The 21,045-nt window shown below is 42.5% G+C and overlaps 1 protein-coding gene and 1 pseudogene across 1 annotated transcript; one reads left to right on the top strand and one right to left on the bottom strand.

Annotated features, from left to right (window-relative positions):
* Positions 1-2,056: 2,056 nt before the first annotated feature.
* Positions 2,057-2,462, top strand: LOC114697702 (annotated as a pseudogene).
* A 2,482-nt stretch (positions 2,463-4,944) lies between these two features.
* On the bottom strand, positions 4,945-19,413 carry LOC114697708 (gasdermin-C-like). The gene is made up of 11 exons (XM_028875995.2): positions 19,203-19,413; positions 18,378-18,561; positions 16,462-16,624; positions 10,254-10,365; positions 8,647-8,769; positions 8,202-8,231; positions 7,943-7,969; positions 7,006-7,145; positions 6,372-6,501; positions 5,866-5,939; positions 4,945-5,235 (listed from the first exon to the last, which is right to left on the bottom strand). Exons 1-11 carry the CDS (start codon positions 19,411-19,413, stop codon positions 4,996-4,998), a joined length of 1,434 nt encoding a protein of 477 aa, XP_028731828.1. The 3' UTR covers positions 4,945-4,995.
* Positions 19,414-21,045: the final 1,632 nt, after the last annotated feature.

Here is a 21,045-nt window from a genome sequence, read left to right on the forward strand (position 1 = left end):
ACAGGAAGTGAATTGTGACACTGGGTGAAGCTTGAGCATAAGAGGTCTCAAAGTCCACCCCCACAGTAACACATCTCCTCCAACAAAGTCACACCTACTTCAATAAGGCCACACTTCCGAACAGTGCCACCTCCTTTGGGGGCCATTTTCTTTCAAACCACCATCGTGAGGAAGATTAAAATATTTTAATTTTAGGTGAGGGAAGATGGGGTTGGTTATGGAATACTGGGCCTTAGTGGACTAGCTACTTTTGATAGAAAAAAAGAAATCTCACAAGAGCACAAATAACATTTATGAGCACAGATGACAAATAGCGCCATCATATACATAAAATGACCACACACTGAAATCACATGAGTACATTTAACCATTGAGAGAGGCAAAATAGTGACACCCAGATCCCTGCAGACCGTGCAGGCATTTGGTAAGAGTTTTCCTGTAAAGGGAAGGTGCAGCTGGAAGCCAGGTTGCTCAGTTTATCTTTTATTTTATTTTATTTTATTTTATTTTATTTTATTTTATTTTATTTTATTTTATTTTATTGTCCCTTTGGTTGAAAGCTGCTTTGCAGTTGGGTGGAGGAAGCCTGCTGGGGAAGAGGCATTGTTCAGGGAAGGGGAACTTTGAATCTATCTTCAGGTGTGGCTCCTAGAGTGAGAAGAGTAACTGAAAAAGGTGTGGCTGAAGGCTCTTTGGCAGAGAGAAACTAGAGGAGCAGTTTGTAACTCTGTGAAAATAGAATCGCTATTTAAAAAAAAAAAAAAAAGTAACTCCAAAGTGAGACAGGTGTGAAGGTGCTGTAAGAAATAGTAACAAGTCAACAAGATCAGGAGTGGGTAGAGACCGACCTGACTTGTTACAAGGGCTGAGACTTTGGCACTTGCATTGATCTAGTCTGTCAAGGAGGGACTGTAGGTGGAAGCATGCTGGGGTTTTCAGATAAGAAGAAGCAATGGCTGGTTCCTATGGCTTGCAAGCCTAGAGACAGGAAGGGGCTGGGTGCCCCTATGGAGGATGAGGGCTAAGTGGGCAATGTTAATGCTCCCTCCACCAGCAAAGTTTGGATGGGGGGAAGCAGGGAGAAGTGGAGAGTTTTGCAGCACCCATGAGTCACCACGTGTGTCAGAACGGAGGAAAAGCCCTAGACTGACATGCTGGGTGTTGCCATCCTAAGAAGGGATGGCAACCTGAGGGAGGGGTATGTGTGTGGCTAGGGAGGCAAGTTGAAGCAGTATTTCCTTGCTGAAGAGGAGTTGAAATCTCCAGCTAGGCAGAAAAGGGCTTTTTGGACCCAGCAGAAGCAGGACTGGAATCCCTTGGCCCATGGTCCTAAGTCCCTTGTACCCAAAGCTAAGTTGCGCAGGTGCAGTGCCCTTGGCTCCCTTAGGTCAGTCAGATGGTGCCTGACAGTCAATGTTCCCACTTCCTAGAGGTGAGCAGACTGTGGGCCTTGTCCCGACGCCTTAGGTCCCTCCCTGTCCTGTTCTCCTGGGCATTATGGTCTCTGGCACTGGTCAGCCTGCCTCCTCCCTCTGACCCCTGTGACTCTTAGGCTCTTCCTCCTCTCTCTTCTGGGTCTCGGGAGGGTGACCCTGGAAATCCTAGGCACTTTCACCTTACTGAGACCCTACTACCACAGGAATATTAAAAATAATTTCTTATCACCTTGAAGTCGGATTTCTTCCTGTAGAAAGTGCAATTGAATGCCACTCTTCTCAGTCCTTGAACCTTCTGATTCAAGTACAATTTATACAATTCATACAAACTCCAGGACCAATCCAATGTTTCTCTTCACTGTGTTTCCTTCATTTTAACAGGTCTGAGTCAGTTTTAAATGCAATACTCTGGGCATGTAAGCACAGGCACAAACTCTTCTCTCTAGGAACTAAGCTCTAAGCACAGAACTACTGTTGCAATCCTCCATCCAAAAGACTATGGATCAGCACCAGAGAGCATTTGAAAGTGTACCGGTCCCATCATCCCTTGAGCATGCTAGCGCCCCTTCCTTCTTCCTCAGCCCTGCCTGTGAGGTGGCTGCCATCTGTTTAGAGGCATCATGGCTGCCCTCCCGCCTCTGGTGAAGCCCAAGATTGTTAAAAAAGAGGACCAAGAAGTTCATCCAGCACCAGTCAGACCGATATGTCAAAATTAAGCGAAACTGGCAGAAACCCAGAGGTATCGACAACAGCGCGCGGAGAAGATTCAAGGCCAGATTCTAATGCCTAACATTGGTTACAGAGCAACAAGAAAACCAAGCACATGCTGCCTAGCAGCTTCTAGAGTTTCTGGTCCACAATGTCAAGGAGCTGGAAGTGCTGCTGATGTGCAACCAAGCTTACTGTGCTGAGATTGCTCACAACGTTTCCTCCAAGAACCAAAAAGCCATCATTGAAAGACCAGCACGGCTGGCCATCAGAGTCACCAATCCCAACGCCAGGCTACCCAGCGAAGAAAACGAGTAGATGGCTTGCGTGTGTGTGTGTGTGTGTGTGTGTGTGTGTGTGTGTGTGTGTGTGTGTGTGTTTAAATCAAACCACAAAAACTGCAACAAAAAAAAAGAAAGAAAGAAAGAGAGAGAAGGGATAGGGAGGGAGGGAGGGAGGGAAGAAGGAAGGAAGGAAGGAAGGAAGGAAGGAAGGAAGGAAGGAAGGAAGGAAGGAAGGAAAGAAGAGTATCCGGAAGGCTTCATCTACTCACAATTAATTGTAGCTCTCCTCCCTCCTCAAAGAAGCTTCTTTCCTCAGCACAGGCTGTGGTGTTTTGAATGAGCACATCCCTCAGGGGCTCATAGATTCACATGCTTTGTACCCAGTAGATCAACTAGGAAAGATTAAGACTGTGGCCATGTTGGGTAGGAGTATCATTTTGGAAGAGGTGTGTAGCTGGATATGAGCTTTGAAGTTTCAAAAGTCTACACAAGGCATAGTGTCCGGTTCATTCTTTGCCTGCTGCCCCTGGATTCCGATGTAAAACTCTCTCAGCTATTTCTCTAGTATCATGCCTGCCTGCAAGTCACCATGCTTCCTGCCATGAAACTGTAGGCAAGCCCCACTTAAATGTTCTCCTTTATAAGAATTGCCTTGATCATGGTGTCTCTTCACAGAAATAGAATAGTGACTAAGACAGGGACAATTAGAGAAATCTGGTCAAAATGCAGAGAATAATTGACCATGGGAAACCCACCCATGGTTGAGGCATCTTTAAAATTAGCCCCTAACCAAATGCTTGAGGACCATTGTAGAAGATGAAATGGAAAGATTGTAAGAGCCAGAGGATCAGGAAGTCTGCTGTGAGGTTATATCTTCAAGATATGATAGAGAAACTGTACTCATGAAATCTCAAAATTAGAGTCACCTAAACAAGACCTACATACTAACAACATAAGTTGGCATTGCAGTGTAGATAGAGAAAGTCTCACTTGGCCCTAACTATACATGGAAAACTATAGGTAATTAATGTCTGCTGAGAGGAGAATCATTCTTCTACAGGGACAAACTTCTGATAGTTATCCAATCCCAAGTGGTCAGCACTAAGCATATGCACATACAAGCAACACAAAATAGAATCAGCAGACTATATTCATTTATAAACATGTGTGCATTTGGGTAACAATAATTAAAGATGAGTTCATGAACTGTGATATGAACGTCTAAAACCATTAAATATAATTTTGAAAAGAAGGGTTTGGGGTCTCTACTGTTGCGGCTTTCAGGTACTGGAGGTAATGGAAGTGTCTTAGTTAGCTTTCTGTTGCTGTGATAAACACCAGGACCAAGGCAACCTGAGGAGGAAAGGGTTTCTTTCATCTGACACTCCCAGGTCACAGTCTATCTTTGAGGGAAGTCAGGGAGGCACTCAAGGCAAGAACTCGGTTGCAAGAGTTCTTTCTGCTTACTGGCTTGCTCACTCCCCATGCTCAACTACATTTCCTGTGCAGTCCAAGTCCATCTGCTTAAGGATGGCACCTCCCACAATGGGCTGGGTCCTTCCATATCAATCATCAGACAAGAGAATTTCTCACTGAAATGGTCACAGGCCAATCTGATCTGGCAATGCTCATTGAGATGGCCTCAGATACTCCTCACTGTAGGGCAGCAGAAGGCAATAGAGAGGGGAACATGAGGGTACAAGGGATCCCATCGAGGAAATGGAGAAAATGGGGAGGGTACTAATTAGAAAGGGGATGAGAGAAAAATACAGAAGCTGGGAAGAAAATAAAATGAGTAAGGATGCTTGCAAAAAGTACTAAGTAATCACACTATTAACTACCTATCTAAAAATACCCCCAATTTATTTCTGACCCACTCCAAAATGACTGGCACCAGCACCTTTTACCCAAAACAATTGAAAAAGCACACAAATAAGTAAAAGTAACATTTATTTTATTTTATATAGAGGAAAATTTTAAATCTTTAGCCAACTATTTGAGGAATCTTGACAGATATCAGCATCCTTATTCGTGGACATGGCTATTGCACCCCTAAACTCACAACAGCAATGGTTACCTAAACAAGACCAAGAGGCACAGGTTCACCAACATTTCATCATGGAAAGAGGAGCGTCCTACAAGGTAACCCCTCCCTAAGACACTGTTGGCAGTTAATGCTACTGGGGGAAGAGGAGTTACATTCCTTAGCAGTATAGCCTATGGAAAGTCACCCTTTATCAAGTTAATAATCCCACACTCATGCAAATAATCCTAATTCAATGCAAAAGAGCATCAAAATAAAAGTTGAATGAGAAGTTGTGGAGAAGGGGCATAATGAGATGGATTAGAAAAAAGGAAAATGGGGGGAGGTGAATATGATCAAAACATATTATTACTTGTAAAATTGTGAATGAATAGTAAAATCAAAAGAAAAACCCTCAGCATCCTTATTCCCACCACCCTAGAACAGGCACAGAAAACACCACTCTTGTGTGTGCCATGGTGCACATCTCTAATGTCTCCAGGACTCAGCATGGACTGAGCTGGGGCCAGGCCTTGAGGAAGATTTAGGCGTCTACAAGTTGCTGCAATAATGACAGACTCCCATAAAGGGCAGACAGAGGCATCTTGGCCTCCAGATCCCAAGTTGATCTGGGATTATTCAGCTCCATCTTCAGACCACATTCCTTCAGCAATTCATAAGTAATGGCCAAGCCCTCACCCTGGAGTGGGGCAAGAAGTTGAGGCTGGAGAGTGAAGGGGATGTTCCAGGGATACTTGAAGTTCGGCTGCAGGATGCTCTTTACCTAGAAGAAAAACTTTCAGATTGGGCAGACCAGGCTCTGATACCAGTGTGAAAAACCTGTCTTAGGAGCCACGACCCACACAGGATAATGAACTAAGCAAGACCTGAATCACTGTGCATTGGTACCTGAGCAACAACATGGTAATTATAAAGCATGTGCTGCACAAGAGTGCCATCTGCGTGTGTGTGTGTGTGTGTGTGTGTGTGTGTGTGTGTGTGTGTGTGTCTGTGTGTGTCTGTGTGTGTCTGTGTGTGTGTGTGTGTGTGTGCATTCACAAGTATGCATATGGCTAGGCACACTTTTGTATTTACAGATAAATATATGGGGAGAGAAAAAGCAATTTGCAAGTGATAACTGTAAACAAAAAAGGGTGTAACTGACATTCATCCCCTTAGTTTCTACAGAGGTGACTAATTTAGATCTAGTAGGCCTGGCCTCTGGGGCTGCCATAAATACAGACTCTCCTGACAGAATCAAACCCAACCTGCCTGAACCCCAGAGGGAGAAAGCAACCAAGGGGATTCCCAACTCCTCTCCTTCTGGAAACTATATTTCCTTCTAGAATGTTCTTCCTCTTCCTGCTTTCCTCTCTCCCCCAACCCTGGATTGCTAGGCTTTGGGGTTTCTTACCAGCTCTCGTTGCTGGAGGAGGAGCCTCTTCTCCATAGACTGGGCCAGCAGACTGAGTTGGGTATCACTCAGCACTGAAGGGAAGGACATGTGGAGAAACAGAAAGACAGCCTCAATATTTTCCCCTCAATATGAACTAGGACATCCAATGAGAGGAGAACTCTGGGACAGAGGAATATGCCCCATTGGACTTGAAGGTCAAGCTCACAGCCCTAGAAAGCTCTTCTGCCCTCCCGACATCTCCAGAATCATAAGCAAAATGACCTAGAAACTGGCAATCATCTTCTACCAAGGATGTGTAAATAGAATGGTGACTGCTCACTTTCTACACCTCAGACTCCTTCTGTGGTACATGGACTGTTATCATCCTGAGCCTTACTTACCTCATAGAAAATGGTGACCTGAGAATGATCATATAACTCAAGAGCCTTGGGGAGGTGGATCTAAAAAAGCCCTCTGAGAACCAACACCAGGACTCTCCCACATTTCCCTCAAATCATTCTTACCCATTAGGGCTTGAAGGAGATAAAGAATGAGGTTCTTTAGGTCAATCCATGGGGGTCTTGAGTCCTGTCGCAGCATATCTAGGATCACAGCACCTGGGCCATCCATATGCCCCAACTGATCCAATTCCAGCTAGAGGAGACAGGTGTTCTCTTAATAGCAGCATTCCCAGTGCTAGGGACTGGATGGCTTTATATATTCTGAATGAGTCTTCTACAATGAAGCTGCAGCCTGGCTCTCTTTTTCCTTCATTTTTTCTCTTGTATGTGACAGGGTCTCAGGTTTGAACTCGATATGCAGGCCAGAAAGGCCTTGATCTTGCAAAGCTCTTGCAAGTAGCTTCAGCTTCCCATATCTGGCTCAAAAAACATTGTTGTGTAATGTCCCTGTGTCCACTGGAGTTAAGCAACGTGTGGGCTATAGGTTCTGCCTCCCTCAGGGGCATCCTGAGCAGATTCAGGGGCCACACTCTCTAGCTCTCATCATTGTGCATGGAGCCAGAATCCCCCATCTTTGACACCTTTCTCAGTCTCCTGGGCATCATGTGCATCCCTCCTCCCTCATGTGTCTTGGCACCTCCATCACCGAAACTGACCCTTCGGCTTCATCATCTCTAGGCAGCTATGGAATTCTCACCATGTTCATCAGGTCATACAGAATCTCCCTGTCACTGAGCATGGGCAGGAGGCTAGAGAACACGACATCTTGAACATCCTTTGAAAGCATGGACAGTTCCCATGTTTTCTCAGAAACCTCATCTTGCAGGTGCTTGAAATCTGCTCATAGACAGCAACAACAATCAGAGAGTGAGAGCAATTATTCATTAAATATCCCTGGGATGCTAAGCCCTTCTCCCTCAGTACCATTTCCAGTGGTTAAAAGTTCTCCATTGACCTGACTGAGCCCCAGTGAGGCAACTATCATAAAGGTAGAAAGAACTACAGAGCAACCAGTGTCAGCGCTCTGGAAGGAGGGAGCACAGCACTGGGAGTGGAGATGGAAATTCTGAAAACTGGTTATCACAAGTGGGAGAAAAATGACCACGTGTTCATGTCTGGGATATGTCAGGAAGAAAATGTACTGTTAGACTCCAGAGGTGACAGTCCTCTGTGTTTTGGATCAGTTTCCATGTGTGATAAATGGGGACATGGTGAGGAGTCAATGAGTCTGTCTTTGTCAGACACCTGGCACATAAGAGCCACACTTATTAATAACTATCTCCACCATCTGTGAAGAACTAGCCCAGCATGCATTGGAGGATATTCTGGTTCTGCCAATTATCCTACGGGTGATCCATGAGTGTGAGAGGATGCCATAGTGGAAGCTCCAAAGACATGGGCACTTTCATCTGATCATTTCACATTGCCCATGCTGGAGTAATGCCTGCTTCCTGGGAAGTCCTCAGTGAACAATGGAGCAGGCAGTTGCTCATGAGTGAGTTGAACTAACTAAAAATGTGAACACAGACCTTAGTTTTCTGAGTTCCAAAGAAAGTTCTCATTTGAGTTCCAAGCCTGTGGTTTCCTGATAGAAGCCTAGGTTTTCTAAAGAAAAACAAAAAACAAAAACTCACCTAGATGAAAAGGTTCCTCTATCCTTCCTAGAAAAAAAAAAAAGAAAAAACACAAGCTTTCTTCATGCTCACTTTGCTCTGGACACACACACTGTGTCTCTCCTGCCATCTCCTCCTGGCCCATTCCCAGTCTATGCTTTCTCCACACCAGCCTTCCATGATCTTTCCCATCCCACAGGAACGAGAGCCAGGGATAGGGCTGAGCACAGGAGGATCACCTGGATCTCCACTCAACCCGACCAGACAGACATACACTCACCAATTGGAGAGATGTAATTTATCTCCCAGTCTAGAAAGAGAAAATACATTGCCCCACCCGAGAATTAGTGTTTGACCTTATTTTCCCTGTGTCCCCGACAATTCTCTATCCTCCAACCCCACCCCTTGTGCAGAAGACCAGATCCCAGACCTTGGGCAAAGACAATCAGGTGGGGTTTTATTATTCTGATTTCAGCATGAAGGAACAGGTTCCACATTCACAGTCCCAGAACCCTTCACTCACCGTGCTGTCTTTTATAACGTGGCCCTGGAGAGAGAAAGTAAAGGGTTTACTCACCAAGACTCACCCTCACCACCCCTCCCCTTACCTCGGACCTTCCCAACTCCTCCATCCACCCTTGTTTGTCACCTTGCAAATCTACTTTCATGAGAAATTTCCTGTGATAAATCCATCCCCAGGTAGATACTGTCCAACAAAGACATACCTCTCTCAATGATTTCCTCAGATGATCGGGGAATCCATTCTGAGAGAGCTAAACGATTTTTAAACCTAGAACGTATATGACGCATACCTAGAAAGGTTTTCTTCTTAGCAGAATAGAGAATGGCTGAATGGAAAAGAAACCCAGTTAGGCGAGATGCGGTTACACTGGCTACACCCCATTTAGGGACGCTCAAGTCAAACCCCAGGGATGATGTCAACCTAAGCACTAGCCTCTAAACCGTGAATCAGATCCTTTGACAGGTGCACTGAAACTTGCATTTTATTCTATTGAATTTGTGTTCGTTTGTTTCTTTGTATGTGCATGCATGCCACAGAGCACATACAAATGTCAGAGGAAAACTCCAGGAGTCAGTTATCTCCTTCCAACATGTGGGACCTGCAGGTGGAACTCAAGGCATCAGGCCTGGCAACAAGCACCTTTACCAGCCAGCCCATCTCACCAGCCTGAAACCTACATTTTAAATAAGTACTTTAGGCAACCACCACGCCCTTTGACATTCAAGAATTACCCGATGAGGGCTGGAGAGCAAGATCAGTGCTGCTCATACAAAGGACCGCACCCAGGTGGTAGCGCCCACTTCTGGCCTTTTGAGGTATTGCATGCACATGCAGGCAAAACACAACTACTCATAAAATAGAAATTAACAAATAAATACTTCATGAGTTAAAGCAGACGGACTTCCACTGCCCTGTCACATAGGTTTCTTGTTAGTCTTAAGTTGCTACCTGGCCCTTTTTTATCCACTCTCTATCTAGCAATCTTACATTGTTTCCCATTATATCCATAGAGATATGCTGAGGTCTGAAACTTGTATAATAACACAATTCAAATATTTGACACATGAAATGAGCCAGGGAAGAAAAATGACAGTATTTAACATGGGAACTAAACAAACAAAACCGCAAACTTCAGAGAGTGTCTTCAAGTCACATTCTGAGCAGTAGGGGGTCAGCAGGGCATCTTGTTTACACAATCAGGTACCAAGGAGGACAATGTGCTGATTGGCAAGTACAATTTTAGCTCTTATAATAGACCAAAAAAGGAATAATTGCCACATCACTGGCCAGTTGCTTCAGAGAAAAACTGGCCTTCTCGTGTGTAAACAGCCCCAACCTGTCTTGACTCCTTGGGTTCACCAAGCTCTTTGCCTAACCTTACAACATTCTCTGCACCTTCAGAAACCCTCACTCCAGAATCCCCTCCCACGATCACCTCCTCTCTCACACTTCCCCCCTCTAGTCAGCTCCCCTAAAGCCCTCTACATGTGACATCATTTCTCTCCTTCCATGAAGGACCTTGACTGGCTAGAGATGGATGACTAGAGATGCTTGGGATTAGGCCTGGACTTCATCCAGATACAGACACCTCCATTTGAGCACCTCAAGTTGCATCCCTTCCCACACTAGAGGCTATAGTTGCATCTACAGCTAACAGTATTAGAGCTTGGCCATGCTCAGACGTGGCTAAGGATGGTGGGACATGTGCCTGGGACAGTGAGAAGTGTTTCTCTGGACTATAGTCAGGAGAGAAGAGGAGGTTCAGGTCTTTGGATGCCCCACACCCACTTGGCCCCCACGTCTGCTCACCACAAGTGTTATTCTTAATGACCAGTTGCTTCTTCTTGTAGGCCACCACTGAACCCTTTAGGATAGCCACAGAATCCGTTCTCTCCCTTTGCCACTCTCCCTGGGCTTCACCCTGGGGAGACAAAACATTCCTAGGGGGTTATAGCTCCTTGTCTTATAAAAATTATGTTTACTTTTAATCAAGGCAACATATGACTATAATTTAAAAGTCAAATAAACCTAGAAAGCCCATGAAAAAATGCTAACAGTCTCTCACTTCCCCTTCCTCCTGGTCCCCATGTCCAGTTACTGTTTATCCCCCTTGTATGACGATATTTACCTGGAGGTGTGCCTGGAAAGGCCTGGCAATTGAACCCTGAGCACCGTGAATGCCAGGCTGGTACTTACCACTGAGTCATACAACCTGATGTATGATATTTTGATTTTGTTCTGACAAACAAAGCTTGCCTGGAGATCAGAGGGCAGAGCTAGCCACCAGTTAACAATAAAGGCCAAGCAATGGTGACACACACCTTTAATGCCAGCACTTGGGAGGAGGAAGAAGGAAGATGCAGAGTTCAATGCCACCCTGGGCTACTCCAGATTGAACCAGTCTGAAAGAGAAATAGAGCTCGGTGGTGGTGCACACCTTTAGTCCCAGCACTAAGGAGGTGGAGACAGGAATATAAGGTGTGTGGAGAACAATATATAAGACCTATTTGGTCTGAGGACTTGTGGAGGTAAGAAATCTTTATTGGCTGCTGCTCTGCTTCTCTGACTTTCTAGCTTTCACCCTCTATATCTGACTTTTGGTTTTTATTATAAGACTAATTAGGATCCAATTTCAACAGCTGGCCCTATTACAATATCTTCATTTTTCCAAACTAGGTATTGATTTACTGTCTGCCTCTGAGTTGAGGGTTTCATTCTTCTACTTGGCTCTCAGTGTTTATTGCTCCACCCATATTCACATCTGGGTTTCTGTGTAGGTGCATACTCTCTGTCAGCTATTGGGTGAGATTGCTTCTCCTCATTCCAGATCTTGTCTCCATCAGGCAGTGTGATGTCTTCTATCTTTTCTGTCCTGTTACTGGTTATCTAATGGGGAGCTGAGAGGTACATGCCTGAGAACTTGGATACCTAAAGACATCTTTAACTTGCATTTGGTGGACATTTTTGAAGACATAGTTTTAAGCCAGAATTCCTTGGAATTTAAGTTGTTTTCCTTTTTAATGTACAATTTCTTTTTTTTAAATATTGTTTAACATTTGAGAATTTCATATATATATTACATATATATTTGCATGTATAATGTATTCTGGTCAAACCCACACACTTCATTAACTCATTTCCAACTCTCCCTTATCCCATCCCCATCACTTTCCCTCCCAACTTCCTGTGCTCTTTTTGTATTTTAATTTTTATTAAACACATGGAGTCCCCTTAGTCCTGCAGAACATGCCTGAGTGTAGGACCATCTACTGGAACACAGAAGCCTTTCAGGGCCTGAGAGAGGACATTTAGCACTTGCCGTTCTGGGTCTGGGTTATTTCATTCAGGATTATTATTTCCAGCTACCTCTGTTTTCCTGAAAGTTCCATAATTTCATATAAATAAATAATTTCACTAGAATAAAATTCCACTGTATGTGTGAGCCAGATTTTTAATTCTCTATCATCAGTTGATGGAATGCTAAGCTCTTTCCATTTCCTGGCTATTATGACTAGAACAGTAATGAACATGGATTAGCAAGTATCTGTGATCCCACAGAGTCCTTTGGATGTACATGTCCAGGAGTGCTGTAATAGAAGCACATGGTACATTTACTTCTAGTTTTTTTTTGTGTGTGTCATTTACTCTATTATTTCTATGCTTTTTGTTCATCTGGATAATCTGCCTTTGGTGAAACTGAAATACTGAAGTCACCTACCATTGGGGTTAATCTACTGCCTTACATAAAGAAAAATTTGCTTTATGAAGCTGTGTGTATCCATGTTTGTTGCAAATATGTGTAGAATTATAATGTCTTCTTGACAGATTGATCTCTTGATCATTTGGAGTGACATGTTTTATTCTGATTATTTTTTGATTGAATTCTATTCCTTGGATTTTACTGTAGCATTTCCTGTTAGTCTGCTTCCCTTTGCTCTAAATATCTCTGCCCAACTTTCACCCTAAGAGTGTTTCCATCTTTGGTGGTTGATTATGTTCCTTGGAGACAGCAAAAAGGATCCTGTTTGTTAATCCAGTCTGCTAGTCTGTGTCTTTTATTAGGGAGTTGAAACCACTAAAGTTCAAAGGTTATTGATTCTGGCATTTTGTTCATTTAATGGTGTTTGTTGTCTTTTGTTTAATCACTGACCTAACACTATTAATTTTTGCTGTCACTACCTGGATATTATTATCCCTTTTTTGGAGCAGAAATATTCTTTTTAGTTTCCTCTTTAGGGCTGGCCTGATGGTCATAAATTCCTTTCACATGCTTTATTGTGGAAAGGTTTTATTTCTCCTTTGACTATAGCTGACAGTTTTGCTGGGCATAGTTGTCCAGGCTGACTGTATTATTTTAGGACTTGCAGTATATTAATTTGAACTCTTGTGATTTTAAAGTCAACATTGAAAAATCAGCTGTTATTTTGATGAGCCTGCACATATGTGACTTGGCTTTTCTCTCTTGTGGTGCTCAATATACTTCCTTTGTTCTGTACATTTAGTGTTTCAACTTTTTCATGATATGGTAGCTTCTTTTCTGATTCTATCTAGTTAGTGTTCTACATGCCTCTTGCATCTCAATAGGCATCTCTTTCCTTCGATTTGGAACATTTTCTTCCATGATTTTGTCAAAAATATCTTCTGTACCTTTGTCCTGGATCTCTTCTCCTTTTTCTATACCTATGATTTATAGATTTAAGGTTTTTTTATAGTGTCCCAGAGTTGCTGCATGTTATTTTGCTGGGACACAAGCTAGAGTCATCAGAGGAAGGAGCCTCAGCTGAGAAAATGCCTCCTGGAGATCCGACTGTAAGGCATTTTCTCAATTAGTGATCAACGAGAGAGGGCCCAGCCAGTAGTGGGTGGTGCCATCCCTGGGCTGCTGATTCTGAGTTCTATAAGAAGGTGGGCTGAGCAAGTCATGAGAAGCAAGCCGGTAAGCAGCTCCCCTCGATGGCCTCTGCATCAGCTCCTGCCTCTAGTATCCCATCCTGTTTGGGTTCCTGTCCTGACTTCCTTCAGTAATGAACAGCAATGCTGAAATGTAAGCCCAAAAAACAGTTCATCCCTAACTTGCTTTTTGGTCATGGTGTTTTGTAGCAGTAACAGAAGCCCTAAGAAATTATGTTTATGGGGTTTGTCATCAGCTGTGATTGATCAAATTCCTGTTTCTTGACTTCAAGCTCTTTCACTTGATCTGTTCTGTTGCTGAGACTTTCCACTAAGCCTCTTAACTTCCTCGATTTTTTCATTTCAAGTTTATTTCAATTTGGGTTTTCTTTAAAAATGTTCTTTATCAAATTCCTTATTTTACTCAACTGTTTTTTTAGTCTTCATCCTGGCATTTATTCATATCTTTTTTAAGCACTTGAACATGTTTATAAATGATGTTTGAAATCACTGTCCTGTGTGTCATTTCAAGTTGCTTTTCTCCTGGGAACATTACTGCAGGAGTACTAGTTTTTCAAGGAGACACATTATTGGGATTTTGGGTTTTTTGGAGGGGATATTTTTGGAGATGGGGTTATTTTGTTTTGCTTGTTTTTGTTTTGTGTGTGTGTGTGTGTGTGTGTGTGTGTGTGTGTGTGTGTGTGTGTTGTTTATGTTTTTGCAATTGGTCCTAGGCAACTGGAGTTAGGTTGCTGGTAGTGGCTATCTGTCAATATCCATATTTGTTTGTTGTATTGGTATTTTTGCCTATTTGCTATTAACCCAATTGTCAGTTTTTGGACCACCTGAATGATGCTTAAGATTAGGTGTTGAGACCACTCAGTGTTGATGTGAAACTGGAGTCTCAAAAGTGGTCCTAGCTCAGCTAGAGCTGGGTGCAGCTTCTGAACACAGGAACAAACCTTCCAGAGAGTTAGCAGGGACTCACTGCAGACACTCAGAAGTCTGTGGAAGTCTTCCATGGTTCTGCTGTGGTCCTTAGGTGCCAGGAGCTTGAGTCAATGGAGTTCTCATGCTCCAATGCATAGTTGTACAACCGTGCTCACACAGAATTCTCAAACTCAGTGGGTCATAGAACAAAACAAAAAGACTTGAATGGGGGAAAGGGACCTGAAAGGTGGAGGGTGGGTTGCTGAGTGTGACAGGAAGGTAAGAGAGACCAGGGCAAGAGTAATCAGAATGAATGATATACATTTATGAAATTATCAAAAATAAATTTAATTAAACTACTTAAGGAATACAGAAAGGAGAAGATAGATAATATTCCACATTTAATCTAATAAATTAATTTTATGCTAATTTTTAAATATGCTTGTTTGAGGTGAATAAATTGTGTAAATTGCATGTGCTGAAAGGCTTTTAAATATTGCTTCTTCAAGCACTTCTTATCAAAGTAAGGCATAGTGGATGTACCTGTAATCCCACATCATTTGGAAAGCAGAAACACCCAGGCAGTATTTAATCCCAGCACACATTTAATCCAAGCACACCTTCAATCCCAGCACTCAAGAGGCAGAGCCAGGTGGATCTCTGTGAGTTTGAGACCAGCCTGGTCTACAAAGTGACTTCCAGGACAGTCAGGACTATTCCACAGAGAAACTCTATCTCAAGAAGGAGGAGAAGGAGGAGGAGGAGGAGGAGGAGGAGGAGGAGGAGGAAGAGGAAGAAGAAGAGAAGAAGAAGGAGGAGGAGGAGGAGGAAGAGGAGGAGGAGGAGGAGGAAAAAATAGATACAGGAAGACTAGGAGTTCAGGTTCAGCCTCAGCTTCATAGCCAGTTTGAAAATAGTCTAGGCTATATAAGACCTTCTCTCAAAAAATATTCGTTATCAAATGATCATAGAATGTAGATTAACATCAGCAGTTTAATTGAGGTATTGCTATGTTTTACAGCCATGAAACTTGGTGTGCAAATAATACAGAATCCTCACATTTCTATTTCTGCAGCACACTATCATTTACTCAAAACAAAACATGGTACCAAGCAATTATGCCTATTTTGGAATTTATCAATATTTGCTAATCCTATGTATTAAAGCATTATAAATGAGGACATTAGAGGACATAAGTAACTGAGCTCAATGACTAACCCTGCCCCTCACTGGTCCAGGGAGAGCTAGCCCCCCCTCACCAGAGAGCTGACCCTGCCCCCCACTGACCTGGCCCATCATGGGAGTGCTGCTCCCCGCACCCAATTCTGGGAAAGCTGGTTTCACCCCCAAATGGGTGTGGGAGAACTGTCTTCATCCATCACCTGAAGAGGGTGGACCCAACAGCCCTTATTGATCAACTCAGCTATATCCTGGCCCACATCCAGGGCTGAATTGACACTCATTAACATCTCCCCATCTGTGACCTACTGGAGCTCATGAAGAGACTGGTCCTTTGTAACTGTAGCCACAAAGGGCTTCATGACTCCAGATAATTGCAGGATATCTGACAGGAATTTCAGTGAGGGGCCAGTACTGATGCTGTACCAGAAGCCAGAGGCCTTGAACCTGATCAACAACACACTACACAATGAATATTTGCAAGTAAAGCTCTTTGGAGTATGCTGTATGATACACCACAGCTCCTAATGCCACCAATATAGATGAAGAGGTGATGGAGAGGTGGAAAGGATGGAAGAGCAAAGTGGTTTTTTGTTGTTTTGTTTCACTTATTTGCATTTTTGTTTGTTTTTGGTTTTTGTTTGTTTAATATTCTTACTTGTGTTTTTTATTTTTTATTTTTATAATTTCTTTTGTTTTTTATTTTGTTTAATATTTTTATTTGTGTTTTTCATTTTTTATTTTTTATATGCTACAAGGAGATGCTACAAGGATGAAGGGTAGATTGGGAGGTACAGGGAAATGAGTGTGATTTGGGTGCATGATGTGAAATTCTGAAAGAATCAATAAAAAAATCATGTTTAAAAAAAGAATGCAAGCTAAGATCAGGAGTTAGCATACATTATATATGAGCAGGGAAGAATAAGGACCCCACCCTCTGACCCCTAGAAACTGGTTCCCAGAGGCCCTTGAGAAGTAAGAGTGAACTGGATGTTTTCTTCACATCCCTGTCCCATACCTTGACAACCTGGAGGATGCCCACTTTTCCTGAAAGGTCTACACTGCTACTGTCTTCCAGCACAGCATCCTTGGTCACTTCATAGGCCTCTGTCACCACATACAGGTCCTTCATTCCCATCCGGCAATCTTTCACAAATAATGGCTCCTGATCCAGAAGCTTCCTGAAGGTGTAACATAAGAATGAAAAGATCCAGATGGCTAATTTCATAGAAACAGAGACAAAATTATAGCAGAGAAAACAAACAAACAAAAAGAGAAAAAAAAACAGAAATTGTGAGCCAGGCTTTAAAGAACTAAAGAGATTGAGTCAGCTTCAGGCTGGGATGTGGCTCAGTCAATAAAGTGCTGGCAATGCACACATGAGGACATGAATTCAGATCCAGGAGCCACATTAGCCCAATGTGGGTATAGTTGACTACATGCTACATGTGCTTGAACTCTGCTAAGACAGTAGACAGTAAATGTTCTTGTCATAACAATAACAGTTCCTGAGCTGGCAGGATGGCTCAGCATGTAGAGGTGGTTGCTGACCTGAGTTTGATTCCCAGACACACAGCAAAGGGAGAGATCTGACTCCTGCAAGCTGTCCTCTGACTTCCACATTTGAGCCATGGCATGAGGGTACATATACATGCACACAACCACACACACACACAGAGAGAGAGAGAGAGAGAGAGAGAGAGAGAGAGAGAGAGAGAGAGAGAGAGAATATAAATGAATGTAATAAAGAAATATTTGAAAATAATGGTTACCAGATGGAGTGATACTATATTACTGACGTATATGCATATATGACACCAAAATGTTGCACATGAAACTACATTTCTACTTCTAAATTATACCTCAAAAGAGATGTGGTAGAAAATCATTGTAATGGATTGTCTGAACATGCGCTCCCTCCTATTTCCAAAAGTTAACTCTCTTTTGAAAGTCTCTGAAAATAACTACCCAATGCATATTTGTGTTATCTCCTGATATAAATCCCCCACTATGTTACCTTAGCCCTTTGAAAACAATTACATATGAAGTACAGAATTTCAGGAACTTTCTAGAAAAAAGAACTTAGCAATATTTGAATAGCAATTATGGTATGTGGTATCTTTTGATACTGTTTGTATCATAGACTATACAGAATGCTTGGTTTACAATGTCATTTGATGCCACCTTATTCTTTACAGTTAGAAAGTCTGACATTTTGGTGAACTGGAAACTTTCTCTGCTAGCATCAGCTGTCTCACTGTAGTGGTTAAATACAAACAACTGAATTCGTAACTACGTTTCTATGACACAAGCAGACAGCTTAGTGGCTAGCAGTGTTTGCCTTTGCATGATACTCAGATGAGTTTAAATGGTGGTTCTATTCCTCCTTGGCTGTGTGATGTATAAATTACTTAACTTCCCTCAACCACTATTTCTCCACCTGTGTTTTGGACATGATAATGTTATACTGGATCACTGTAAAAATGAAATAAAAATATGAAGTTAAAAAAAAAAGAGATGGGCCAGGCAGTGGTGGCACATGCCTTTAATTCCAGCACTCAGGAGACAAAGCCAGGCAGATCTCTCTAAGTTTGAGGCCAGCCTGGGCTACAGAGTGGGTTCCAGGAAAGGCACAAAGCTACACAGAGAAACCCTGTCTCGAAAAACCAAAAGAAAAGAGAGAGAGAGATGCCCATCCTCTGTAAAATGAACAGAAACTTCTATCAGATCATTTGTCTGTCTTGTTTATGTCTGCATCACATTAATACAACAGTAAAGGGTAATTCTGTATTATTGAGTGTTATTAGGGAATGCTAAGCCATTATTTCAGTGACTTGTAAAAAAAGCAGAATAATATGAGTTGTCATAAAACCTGCTTGATGCTCCTTTGCCTATAGCAACACATTCCCAAACATTGCTGACCCATCCTTTCACCTGTTTTGAAGACTTTCCAGTTTTGAATCTGGGATGCTAATATGCTGAACCTCGATGTCATATCCACAGGACTGACCAAACCCTGTTGACAGGCTTAGTTCTGCAATGGCGTTGACACCCACGTTAGCCTTCAATTTCCAGGATACAGTGTGTTTGAGGAGAATGGGACCTGACACTTCAGGCTCTGAAGAGAAAAGGGGACAGAAGTTTAGCCAAGAATTTGCTGTGGAACCGCTGCTCTAGAGAATAGGAAATACAAGACCAGTTCCCCTCCTCATTTAAACCTTAGTCAAGAAGCTAGCAAATAATTACATGTGTAATATATAATAATAATTAATATCTGAAATACAAATTACTACAGAGGACAAATTCCAGAACCAATGCAAGCATAGTCTTGATCCTAAAAGAAAAACGCACCATTTGTGCAGTGTCTAGGAGTCCCTTGAGATCATCTTTCCAAGTACATATTTAGCCCCAGAGAAGCTGTATTTAAAAACACCTAGTACCTGCAGACAGACTGACTACAGTCTGGATCCTAATTCTACCAGTTTGAACTCTGTAACTTTGAAAGAGTTGTTTTAGGAACTTCAATTACTTTTTTGTAATGTGGGTATATCTCCATCTACAAAGGCTCTGGGAAATATTAAATGACCAGATGCAAGGAAGGGTCCAAAAAATGAGTGGACTCCTAAAAGACCTTCCTTGACCTTTGCCTTTAAGCAGGATGGCTCATTAGCTACCTGTATGGACACCTCGTAGTTCCTAGGAAGCTACACTACTGAAAATGCTGATTTTCACACTTCTCTGCCCCTCGACTGACCATACCTGGGACTGGACAATTTGGCTCTAAGATCTGCAGGAGGGAATATCCAACTGGAGTATCTTTAGATTCAAAAAACAGTGACTGAGGATTCTTCTGCAGTATCTCAAAGTGGCAGAACTTCATCGCATCTGACAGACATTTGACAGGCTTCAGATCTTTTCCTTGAAGCTTTTTAACGACGTCCTTGCAAACCCAGTCAAATGAGTGGGGCATGTTGCTAGTATCAGACAGAAGAAAGTGCAAAGTTTAGTTGAGAAAAGAAAGAGTGTAGTTGACTTGTGGAGACCCACAGAGGATTCTTTTAAGAAATTACTCAGTGTCTGAGAATCTGAGCCTGCTTTACCCAGCAGGGCTGGATAAGGGGATGATTTGACCACAGGTGTGGTTACCACAAATATGGAAGGGTCTATACTTGGCTGTGCAGTGTTCATTGATTGAGCAAGGGGGAGGTCTTTTGCCCTGCCTCTTGTCGTTATTTATGTCATTATTATAAAAAGCCCTTTTGAAGAGGCCGTTGGATATTGACCCAAGTCCTCCTGAAGCTATCCTGTGTTTCTGTCTTTCTACTCTTCACTATCTTTCTATCTAATATTTTCTTAATCATCTCCTGTCCTTATAGGAACCCTTTAAAAGGTGAGAGCTGGCCTCCCACAGATGGTGCCATAACTTGGGACTTGAATGCAGAGGAGACAAGGAATAGAGAGTAGGGGGAGCTGTAGAAGCAGTTGGACATGTCCAGTTATGAATTAAGGTTAAGGTGCTGGTATTCTAGTCTTCGGGAGTAAAACTGTGTATAGGTAAAGCAAAGCAGCTGAAAATTAAGCTGAAGCAAATAGTAAAAATTAGGCTACGGCCAGTATTTCTGTCTAGGTTTCTCTCTTTTTCTCTCTCTCAATTTCTATGTATTAAATTAGGTAAAAATATAGGGTTTGAGTATAGGGATACTGTGTAGGAAGAAACTTAGGATAAAAGTAGAATTTCCTGCCCGCCCCGCCAACTTGGCCCCATTTGCCGGTCAAGGCAGGGCTCCTGCAGGAAGGCTCCCCTTACATCAAGACCACTCAGCAGCAAACAATGCAATCTACATGCCCTGCCCCCATTCCCATCTGCCTGAGACTCCAGCCACTTCCTGAGGCTTGGAAACCAACCCCCAGCTCTATTCAGAACTAGAGCTCTATTCAGAACTAGAGAGGGAAGAGGAGATGGGAAGACATCAAGGCAGAAGTACATACAACAACATAAAGAACAATACAGCACCACCGGAACCTAGCCCTCCTTCAACAGCAACACCTGAACATCACAAGGTAGAAGAAGCAGAAGAAAGTGACCTTAAGAACAGCATCATGAAGATGCTAGAGGCCTTTCAAGAAAAAAATGAAGTTGAGGAAAAGATGAACAAAAAAAGTAGAAGAAATTAGTAAAGAAATTGAGAAAAAGACAAACAAAAAATTGCAAGAAATAGAGGAAAAGACAAAATATTGGAAGAAAGCAATAAATCCCTTAAAGAAAACCATGAAAAAGCAATTAAACAGGCGAGGAAAACAGTTCAAAACCTGAAAAGGGAAATAGAAACAGTAAAGAAGACACAAACAGAGTTCCCTCTGCTGGAGATAGAAAATCTGAGTAAATGAACAGGAAACACAGATGCAAGCATAACCAACAGAATACAAGAGATGGAAGATAGTATCTCTGGTGTAGAAGATACAGTAAAGGAAATCGATTCATCAGTCGAAGAAAATACCAAAGCAAAAAAAAAAAGTCATAACACAAGACGTCCAAAAACTCTGGGACACCATGAAAAGACCAAACCTAAGAATAATAGGGATAGAGGAAGGAGAAGAATAC

This window comes from Peromyscus leucopus, chromosome 20 (assembly GCF_004664715.2).
Source record: "Peromyscus leucopus breed LL Stock chromosome 20, UCI_PerLeu_2.1, whole genome shotgun sequence".
In the NCBI taxonomy this organism is placed as follows: domain Eukaryota; kingdom Metazoa; phylum Chordata; class Mammalia; order Rodentia; family Cricetidae; genus Peromyscus; species Peromyscus leucopus.

What these genes read in the sequence shown, in the direction of transcription:
- LOC114697708 (XM_028875995.2), bottom strand. Translation starts at nt 19,413, where the DNA reads ATGCCCCACTCATTTGACTGGGTTTGCAAGGACGTCGTTAAAAAGCTT. An exon ending in CTGGAAAGTCTTCAAAACAG is followed by an intron (nt 16,625 to 18,377) that starts GTGAAAGGATGG and finishes TTACACCTTCAG; the next exon opens with GAAGCTTCTGGATCAGGAGC. An exon ending in TGAGGAAATCATTGAGAGAG is followed by an intron (nt 8,232 to 8,646) that starts GTATGTCTTTGT and finishes TTCTCTTTCTAG; the next exon opens with ACTGGGAGATAAATTACATC.